This window comes from Xenopus tropicalis, chromosome 6 (genome assembly GCF_000004195.4).
Source record: "Xenopus tropicalis strain Nigerian chromosome 6, UCB_Xtro_10.0, whole genome shotgun sequence".
NCBI classification, from domain to species: domain Eukaryota; kingdom Metazoa; phylum Chordata; class Amphibia; order Anura; family Pipidae; genus Xenopus; species Xenopus tropicalis.
This window is the reverse complement of record NC_030682.2, coordinates 78,269,981-78,280,980: the sequence shown is the minus strand read 5'-3', so window position 1 is coordinate 78,280,980 and position 11,000 is coordinate 78,269,981. Positions and strand designations below refer to the sequence as shown.

General features: G+C 38.9%; 1 protein-coding gene across 1 annotated transcript; it reads right to left on the bottom strand.

Moving 5' to 3' along the window:
- Positions 1-4,862: 4,862 nt before the first annotated feature.
- srd5a1 (steroid-5-alpha-reductase, alpha polypeptide 1 (3-oxo-5 alpha-steroid delta 4-dehydrogenase alpha 1)) lies at positions 4,863-10,950 on the bottom strand. Its single transcript, NM_001006840.1, has 5 exons — positions 10,390-10,950; positions 9,530-9,696; positions 8,562-8,663; positions 6,663-6,813; positions 4,863-5,392 (listed from the first exon to the last, which is right to left on the bottom strand). The coding sequence occupies exons 1-5, from the start codon at positions 10,674-10,676 to the stop codon at positions 5,326-5,328; spliced, it is 774 nt and encodes a 257-aa protein (NP_001006841.1). The 5' UTR covers positions 10,677-10,950; the 3' UTR covers positions 4,863-5,325.
- Between the last annotated feature and the right edge of the window lie 50 nt (positions 10,951-11,000).

The window sequence follows — 11,000 nt, the reverse complement described above, 5'->3', positions numbered from 1 at the left end:
AAGGCTCACAGTTACTGCACAATGCAAAATATGCAGAGGGGAAAGGGGCAGTGTAAAGAAATGGAAAGGGGACAGTAAGAGTAATACTGTATGAGGTGTACCTGTACATGCAATGAGAAAATGCCTAGAAAAAGAAAAGTTATTGGAATCACAGGATTAAATAAATATTTAGATGAAGAAAAAATTACATTTAGAGCAAGAAAGATGCAGCAAATAATATAAAATGGAAGTAGGTTGCTGTTTTTGTGTGTACATCTGTGCAGTAAATAGCTATAGGCCTGTGCCTTGATAATATTGTGCACAACACGCTTGTCCCTCATATATTATTCTATATTGGTAATGTCTAATTAACATTTACTTCACCTAAAAATTACTTTGGTGCGGCTATCTGTATTGTGTTTTTTATATATCCACGCCTGTTTTGGATTTAATAGGAAAGCTCCTTAAGCTTTTTAAGATTTTCTTTGAGGGGCATGAATATTATTATATGCATTTATCTTGTTATTATTTATAGTAATTAGTTAGTATAGTTATTTATGAGTGCAAATACCTGTAATAGGAGTAGCAAAATTAACAAAATGTGATTCTAAACAACCAGATCAACAAAGTTAACAAGTAGAAAGAAAGAAAGAATTGACATGAAGTTTTACGTAAGATTTGGGGATCTATTTGCACAATTATTTTGCAAGTGGAATCATTATCCAGAAAGTTCCAAATTACGGAAAGGCCATCTCCAATAGACTCCATTTTAATGAAATAATTCACATTTTTAAAGATGATTTCCTTTTTCTCTGCAATAATAAAACAGTACATTGTACTTGATCCCTTCTAAGATATAATTAAAGTGATACTGACACTAAAAAATGGCTCCTCAAAATATGAATGTACATAAAATGTTGCCTATAGGTCACATTGATTGATTTTCGCTGAGATTTGCTTTTGTAAGTAATTATTACTTGAAGTTCCTAAACCTGACTGTTTTCCCAATGTGACTGTCTCTTCTCAGCCTGTCAGTTATAGCTTCTAATGCTAACGGCCTCCTGCTGCACAAATATGGCAGCCCCCTTATAGGAGAACATAGGGGATCAGACAGGTAATATAAAAGCATTGGGTAAATACTTTTATGGCAAAAATGAAGGTCATGCAAAGACAATGTTATGATAGATGTTAAAAAAGGTTTAATTTCTGGTGTCAGTATCTCTTTAATCCTTATTGGGGGCAGAACAATCCTAGTGGGTTTAATTGCAGTTTAAATAATTTTTTTTAGTAGACTTAAGGTAGGATATCTGAATTACAGAAAGACCCCTTATCCAGAATACCTCAGGTCCCAAGCATTATGGATAACTGGTCCCATACCCATTTGATATTTCTGTAGCTGTCATATTCCTGATCCCCGCCCCAAAAATACTTTTTGGTAGCCCTCTAGTGACCTCTGGTGGATGGAAACTAAAAGGTAATGTACTATTTCTTCAGTTGAATTGCAATACATACACTGTTGTTTTACAGATCTATACATAAAGGTAGATCATTTCTTTTTTATGTAAATCCCATTAGTACATTTGAAGGCAATATGAATAGTATTTATAAAAGTACATCTCTTCCAGTTCTACTCAAACCATAAAAATATTGTCTAAAATCTTTTTAAAAAATAAAGAACCCAAATATAATTTTTTTTAACACAAAACAAAACAAGACAGTAACATAAAAAAATAATTTTAGCCAATGGTACATAACAGTATGTCCTCTTACAACTTATTCACATGCTGTAGTCTATTTAAAAACTGAGTTGTGTATTTCAAACATGTATAAGACTATTTCACTATATCTTAATGGTATACGCCTAATATATGTCTTGCAGCAGTTAATCCACATTGGATACAATAGAAGAAAAAATATGGTAAAAAAAGAATTTTTTTTCCCTCAGCATTAACCTTTAAATGTATTAATGTTTAGCATCTTCTCCATGTGTGGTAGTAGGCAGTATTGGGCAGCCAATTATTTTGTCTATAGCACTCTATTCCCACCTGTATTAGCCTCTCTCTATTATCATTATGTTGGGTTCGACTTCAGCTTATTCTTCCGCTTTTTCTTCTTCTTCTTAGCGCCCTCCATTTGCTAAACGCTACTCCTCCTACAGTTTTAGGGGTCCAACACCAAACTCTCCACACTTCTTCTTGACTTTTGGCTGCCAATCTTACAGCTTCGAGGCTACACTCCCCAAACTTAAATAAAGTATCACATAGTCCAGCGCTGCGGAATATGTTGGCGCTTTATAAATAAGTGTTAATATTAATAATAGTCATGGGGTCAGCCTGAATGAAAATATGATGATTGTTGGATGCCCAAAAGTGGGCGGAGCTGTGAACAGCCAATCATATTTTACCTATTGACTTGGAGGAAATTCAACCTGCTGCGATTCTCATAGTAATAACACCGGGGTCCCCAAACTTTGCAGGGTTAGGCACCAGGTAACTGAGGACTCTATTTTAGGCAGGTTCTGCATTACCTCACTGAGCCACTGGAGACCTTGGGCATCCAGCCCTGAACATTCTGTTAACCCCTCTTCTTTGCTTCTGTGTCTATGTTCACCTTCTCCTCCCTTAATTAGCCCAGGTGGTTGCAAACCCCTGGTTGCTTGATCATTGAGCCTTTTTTGCGATCCAGTGTCCTTACCTGCCTGACTCCTGCCTGGCTCCTGCCCGCGTACCAGCCTGATTCCGTTCACCTTACCTTGTTCTTCAACTCCTGTTCCTGAACTCTGTTGGATCTCCCGGTATTGACCTCGGCCTGATTATTGGACTTTCCCTGTCTTAAGCCTGCCCCGACCACTGCCTGTTATTCCGGACAACAAGGAGGTTGTTTGCTGCCAGTCCAGACCCTCTGCCTGCTTTCCGGATTTGTTTCATCTTCTGCCTGCCTCTGACCACTGGCCTGTTGTAAGGACATCCATATTTTCTTATTGCTCATTTTCATTTAATAAATCATGTTTCAGCAACATAACTTGTTTCCTGCCTATCAACAAGCGCAGTACCCCCTTTATCCTTATTACATGGCATATAAGCTCCTACCTGCCAGCCACCCACCTGTGGCTGCTCCTGACAGTTCCCGAACTTTGCACAGTCAGTCACTGGGTGATTTCTTTCATTGTTTTCAGTGGGGAAATTTTAACTGCTGCCATCCTAACATGTTTAATATCAGGGTCCCCAAACTTTGCACAGTTTGCCACTGGGTGACTATGTTCCAAGTTTAGAAAATTGGGCGGGACCAACAACAGCCAATCAGATTTCGTCCATTGAATTTTATTGGTTTAAATTTAAAATGCTGTCATTCTCACACTATTTATGCCAGGGTGCCCACTGTTTGTCACTGAGTGACTTCGACTCAAGGTTAGAAAAAGTGGGCGGAACCGCCATCCGCCAATCAGAGATCACTCGTTGACTTTCAGTGGTAAAATTTAAATTGCTTCCATTTAGACATTATTAAAACCAGGGTCCCTAAACTTTGCACAGTGGTTTTTACTATATAACTGAGGTCCAAGGTTAGAAAAAGTGGGCGAAGCCAACAACAGATCAGATTTCATTCAGTGACTTCACGTTTTTCAACCCAACATAAAGTTTGTTCTCAAACTTCCCTTTCTAGTTTTTATTGTTACTTTTTATTCCTTAACTTTCTATTTAGTCCCTCTTCAATTGATATTCCAGTCTCTCATTCACATCACTGCCTTATTGCTAAGTTAAATAAGACCCTAGCAACCAGATAACTGCTGAAATTCCAAACGAGAGCTGTTGAATAACAAGCTAATTAACTGAATTACAGAACTACAAAAAAAAAAACAATTGCAAATTTTCTCAGAATAGCAATGTCTACATCATAAAAACGAAATTTTCGTACCGAATGATTGTAAACAGCGGATCCTTCTGTGCATGATTTTGGAAGCCTCCCATAGGACTTCATGGACACTCTGCAGCTCCAACCTGGCCCAATAATGAAGTTTGAATGCATCCAAAACTTTCGTACTCGGCGTGACAATACGATTTTGTCGCACAAATTTTGTCGCAAGGTACGAAATTGTCGCGCAAAATATGCTCAGAGCGTTCGTGGATTAATAAATGTCCCCCCCTTAGGGTCATTTTTCACCCCACTTCTTGCTGCCAGAGTGACAAAGGGAAATAGAAAATGTAACTTCAAACTTAGCAAAATGTTCTTTTTCTAGTTACTATGGGCAGCATTCACACTAACCCTCCCAAAAGAAAGCTTGGATGCTATAGGGTCAGACTGAAGTTTCTTAGTTGGGGAATGGTTTTGTTTGTAACCTAACCTATCCTACCAGCATGGTAGGGGGGATGAATTACCCTTAGTGTGATAGCTGCCATAGTGATTAGGGAAAACTAATCAATAATTTTATGTCCTGCTTTGTTGCAAGGCTATAACTAATAACACAAATTATCTCATTATTATAACAGCTATTTAGTGGACTGTTGAGTTTGGTACTTGCCACCCAAATCACAGGCTAGTACATTCTCTAGACCGTGTCCCTAGAAATAGGGCAATATTTACAGATATATATATTTGTTTGGTGAGATTCTTTAATAGGTAATCTAACATAGTATAAGCTATCTATTGGTTAAGTTTTAATTTCTGGGGATATAGTTTTCCTTTAAGCGATAGATCTAAGGTTAAGGGTAGACACTGTGGCTCATCCGTTTATGTCCACATGCATTTTGTATGTGGCAAGTCATACATGTATACACTTCTCTCCCCTAGCCTGGGTCTACCCAAGGATAATCGAACCACCCTGCTGGCAGTTAACTTATTAGCCAAAACTGTGGTTTTGTTCTTGTATAACACACTCTGTTTTAATATTCATGTAAAATAATAACTTTATTTAATGATAGGTAGATGCAAATATCACTCCATTTATATAAGGAAAAACAATAAGTTGCCAAGTCTATTAAAAGAATGATATAAGTGTTGTATAAAATTGTCCTGATCTGAGGTAAATTTTATTTTTCCAGCAAGGTTGAAGAATTTTTGTAAAATATTCTTCTATTTTTCCACATATAACTCATACATGTTTGCAGGGTGCATTTCACACAGTGGTTCTGTCCCCTGCCACCCTCCTCCCCAGCAGGGTTAGGCCAGACAGCCCATTACAATAAGTGATGTGCAGGCAGCTTTGGTCTTCAGTGGTCTTATTTCTTGAACCAGTCAGTTGTAAAGTTAGAGAGGTAGCTTAAAGTCTTGGCAGCTTGATCAGTTTAAAAAGACATACAGTATTTCCACTGGTAAACAAATTTCACTTATTTCAATTCCATGGAACTGACTTTAATATAAAAATGGTACAAGTATTTTTCTGTTTTTTGGATAATCTTCAAATTTTTCAAGGTACCATCTGAAAAAGAAGGTAATGGACAACTTACAATCAGTGCTTTTACTGCAAAAGACCAATCTCATATTAAAGAACATGTAAAGCTAATTTTACTGAAGGCATCCACCAGTGAAATAAATCGCCAATTTTTTTCCCTGGGATGGAGCTCCTGTCAGAAGAAAACTGCACTGGCCCATGGAAAAAATCTCTAAGCACTGATCAGGCATTTTACTTACCCCAAGGCATCCCTTGCGCACATTCCTGTTTGCACATGAGCAGTCGAGTAAACCTGGCAAATCTTACTACTACGCATACGTGATCACCAATAGCCAAGAGAATAAAGATCTAAAGAAGTTAAGGAGATGCTATGGCAATGCTTAGAGGGTTTTTCGACAGGCTTGGTGCAGTTTTCTCCTGACAGGACCACCTTCCCAAGGAAGAACTTAATGATTTTTCTCTGGGTGATGCCTCACATTTTGGCGAAGGATCAAGTGCAAATGAGAGGATTTTGGAGGAACCTGTCTAATTTAAACCTCAGGCATTTAGTTTGGTATGCTCTTTCTTGTTGAATTGTGTCAGCATGGCTAGATATAAGGTCCTGAGGTCTTTAGAAAGAAGGCTATGAAGGGGCCAAACAAGTGGAAATCAATAATTCCACTGTCTGATAGATCACCTACATAGAGAGGTTTTCAAACAACTGTTTGTAGATTGTAAGCTCTTTTGGGTAGGACCCGCTTCACCTCTCGTATCGGTCATTGGTTGCTTTATATGTTACTCAGTATGTCCAATGTATGAAACCCACTTATTGTACAGCGCTGCGGAATATGTTGGTGCTTTATAAATAAATGTTAATAACAATAACTGTCAACTTGCACAGGTCATCCCAGCAAGTCAGGCCTGAGATCGATAGAGGACATACAAAAATAAGTCTTTAAGAACACCAGATTTTTACCTGTATCAAATTTATTTATCTATTTTTTATCAAATCTTCCATTCCTTCTCTGCCTCACCTTTTTAACCTGGACTATTCCCAAACATCTCTATGACTGACAATGGATATCTATCATACTTCATATCTGAAGTTTGGTTCTCTTAGGGCTTTTTGTAGCGTTACTATTGTATAGTCCTCTCATTGATAAGTGTTAATACAGCAATACTTTTAAATCCTTTTATGCAGTTGAGAACACTGCCTGCAAGGTTCTCATGGAACAGGCCAACCAGCTACCATTCTACATAACTATTGTTGTAAAATCGTTGGCTAAAAAGAATTTAGTGCTGTTATAGCGTTACTTACTTGTGATGCTGTTGTGCCCTGGAAGTCAGGACAAATGCTGTAAAGATTGCAAATGCAGCCGCAGGAAGGGACCACCCAGCTAATGCAAAGCCAGACCATTCAACTATTTCACCAAAAAAGTTTGCTCCAGACACATAATCAAATAATCCTCCTTTTTGGGAAAACAAAAGTTAAACAATGAAATATAAAGAAGGCAAAAAAAACCAAAGACATTAAAACTGTAAAAGTATAAAACAATAAAAATACTGTGACAATGAAACAACTGGGGGTAGATATCCTGAGCAGCATGTAGATAACTGATAATATAAAAATATTGTAGCTGCTTAGCAGCTGCCAATTATGTTACCTCAAAAGCCTCCTGTTGATCTACTGATCAGTGTAGACATGGATGTGTATGTGCACAGGTTAGCTTATTTATACTTGGCAAGATAAAATGCAAAATGCTGGGTACAAACAGGTAAATATGTCTGATGCCCAAATTTATCCCTACAGCCTTCTACTGTGTCCAGTAGGAAATCTTGTGACATTACCTGTCAGAAACTGGTAGCAAGTCACAAATAATCGGTAACTGTAGTGAACTACATACAGTCACAAGCTTTATAAAAAAAAATGTAGCAACCCTATATCATAAAAGCTAGAGTGCCAGCCCTAGATGTTCTTTTGTGTTCTAAGTGAAACAATGCAGTCCAACTGTGCAAGTGCAGATTAATACACTTTGTGCATTTAGTTCTGTCATCAACAAGAGAAGTGGCCACAACATCAGGGCCGGACTTCCAGTCTTGGCGCCCCGAGGCCGCCCCCGCAAGTTGCGCCCCACCTCCCCCCGCGAGTGCGCATGCGCGAACATCGGGTCACCGCGTGCATGCGCGGAAGGCCACACTTGCATACGGAGCAGTGGGAAGAAGTCCCCATTGCTCCGTATGGGAGCAAAATTTTAAGATTTTGGTGCGGCGGGGCGGCATGCCGTCCCCAAATTTGTGCTGCCCTAGCCCCGGGCCTTTGTGGCCTCTCCACAAATCCGGGCCTGCACAACATGGAACAACAACCTAATTCAAGTTTAAGACTCCTTTTAAAATTAACTGGCTTAGGATTTATGCATCCCCTGTGAGGTCTGCACATTAAGTAAGTCTGTTGATCTGTCTAACCAGCCAGTTCAATGTTAAATTAAAAATCCATTCTATGCCCGTTTAGAAATACCTCTACCCTGCACAATATTGTAATGGCTTTTTTGCAAAAATACCATAATAAAGGTTCTTTTTTCTGCAGTCTCAAAAATGCTACATGAACTGGTCCAGACGTGTGCGCTCCCCGGCAGCTCCCGACATCATCTTGTCAAACCGGAAATCTTTTACTGCAGCTCTATGGAGGATTTTAAATCGACAGCATTGGTTCCTCAGCCGTGATTCACAGCTAAAAAATTTTTTAGTACTGTGAGCTGCAAAGGCAGCACCCAAGACAGCCATAAATCCACACTGTCAGTGTGCTCATTCCATTGCTGCTCACAGTACTTATAAGAGTAAATCACAGCTAAAAAATTTAGGCGGTCAACGAGCACTCTGCCTCGAAACCTAAATTGCAAAGTGTAAAAAGAAACTGAGAGCTTATATGGGGCGGAAAGTGATTTCCAGTTTAAGGAGTTGCTGTGGAGTGTACACGTAGTATCAGGCACAGTTCTCTTTTTGGTGCTTGTTCATGGTAGAGGTCCTAAAAATGGATTTTCAAGTTAATCATTTTAAGTGTTACTTTTCTTTTAAAGACTGCACAAAACTTCCCCCTGTACTGCCTGCCTTATCTCAGCAGAAAATTACCAAAAAAGGGGAAGCAATAGAAAAGCATAAAAAGATACTAAAAAAGTGCCCTACGCATGTTTATATATTACAAATCTAATTTATAACTCACCTTTGGGAATTTTGTATCCCATTTCACCAGGTTTACGCAAATTCCTTAGAATGCGATCAGAATAGATATTGATAAACATGCCACAGAAAAACAACATTATTCCTAAAAACAGAAGAAAGATTTAAGTCCTTTTTGTACAGTATTGTACTCTGATTTAGAGACTAATTTATGAGGTAGACTAACACAAATGGAGTAGTATAATTAACTTGTATTCTGAATGTCCTGTGCTGACTAGTTAAATGTATTCTACACCATAGGTTAGCAATTTGCTTGCAAAATGCAGAAATGCGCTAAAAATTAAAAAAGCAAATACATTATACTTATAATACCTAGTAAATTACCTTTCTGTCATTTTAAACCTTAACTTACAGGTGGAAAGCCAACCTCACTTTAAAACGGAGATGCTAGCAGTGAACACACATTAGGATGTGCTTTGGGGTTAATCAGTGGCATAATAAGAAAAATATGGGCCCTAGTACATGGTTTGCATTGGTGCCCCACTGCTCCCTATGCTAGAAGTGTAAAACTGCTATATGCCTCCCAATGGGCCGCAGTGCAGTTCAACCCAAATAAATGGTAATTTATTATTTATTGGAACCCTCCTAGATCTATAACAGGATCACTGTAACAAAGCTATTATGCACATGTAGATCTGAGTGGGGCTTGAATCCTTTGAAACATCAAATGTGGCCATCTTTGTTACTGTAGTTTCTTTCAGGTGCTCCCTGTGAGAATTTTTTTTTTACAGGGCATCATAGGTTTGTAGTCTGTCCAGTAATGGATAATTATCACTAGTGTGTGCAGTAAGTGTAACATTTTGAGGAATATGATCTCACCAGCAATAGGTGTACGTGTGTGTTACTGTATTTAAAACAGTAACTTTTATATTACAAACTATAATGTACTCTCTACTAAAGTGTATATATGTACTGTGATTATGTAAATATAATGTTAGTCTTTAAATGTACCTGTTATAAAGCGAGGGTCATGGATCCAGTCTGAGGCATAGGCAGCATGACTGCACAGGTAGCTGCTCTGCAGGTACCCATTGTAACAGCAAAAGATGAAGGCAAGTGCAAATGATGCAAATGGTGTAGGCTTTCCCCCTCTAATTAGGAATGGAAATATAAGGGTCCTGTGGAAACAGTTTTTTAGACTTTGAATACATAGGTTTTATTTAACACAAAAAAAATCACATTTGTTTTTTTTGTTGTAGAGAAAAGTGCAACACATTTTCTTATGTAATGAAAAGATGGATGGAGTACATAAAAAAAAAAAAAAGACTACCGGTACTTAGCTTTAAGATAAAAGAAAAGATAGGGTGTAGTTAGTAGCAAAGTGCAGACGTAGGGCCCACTAAGGTATATAGTAGGCTAGGGTGGGCAGGGGAGTTGGTGCCCTATTGTAGATGCAGCAGAGACACCATGGGTGGCTTTAAAGCAGTACTTTGAGGCGCTGTCAAGAAATCTTTTGCTCATTCCAAGGATTCAGGTATGTAAAACACTTGTATGAAACACTTTTTAAAGAAATCATGCAGCCTGCATTAGATTCAATACTCATGACATTAAGTAAGTGTTCACCCCAAATCCAGCTGAAATTTTAGAACTATTAGATGAAATAGCAGTTCTACCTAAACGCCGGGCCCCTAGTAACTGCTCAGGGCCACCCTATTGTGGAAATCCCAACAGGAACCACTGCTGTAAGTGAATGCCAAAGTGCAGAGTTAGAGGACCTTGCTAAGGCCCGGGAAATGGGGACCAGGCAGCACACATTAGTTATTAGTATGGGGCACACGAGGAGCGCTTTCCGGTTGGAACCCAATCTCTACCTTTGAGTATAATGACAAATAAAGGCTCCCATTAGCACCTGATTGGCGATGCTGAATTCGGTTTGTCTTAAATAAAAGAACAAGGAAACAGACAATGACGGCACTTCCTGGACAAACCATGCCAAGCGCACTGGTACTGGCGGCCCAAACGCCGAGTCGGCATAGCGACCGTAAGGCATTCGGATGTACTGCAGCGAGACATAGGAGACCAGACCCATAAGAGCCATAAACATAGCCAACAGGTTCAATAACTGCGCTTCATCTCCAACCAGTGCTGACAGCGACATGATTTAAAAACTGCTGTCATTAACCAGCACCAAATTCTGATGAACAAAAGAGTACAAACACTTTTCCTATTTTCCGCCCATGTCCCACGCAAAAGCCAATCATAGATACCGACTTGCCACACGAAGCAATCACTAAGCTTGTTTCAGCCAACCAATAGATTGCTCGATAACAATACGCAAGCAAGTTTTGTTACGCGTCTAAGTTTTGGTATTGTACAGTGAGATGATGTTTCCAATCTTTTGTTAAAGCGTCACAGGCTAAACACACATGTCATTTTCTCTCGTACTATGGCGTCAGACAGTAATTCATTTAGACAGGCTACA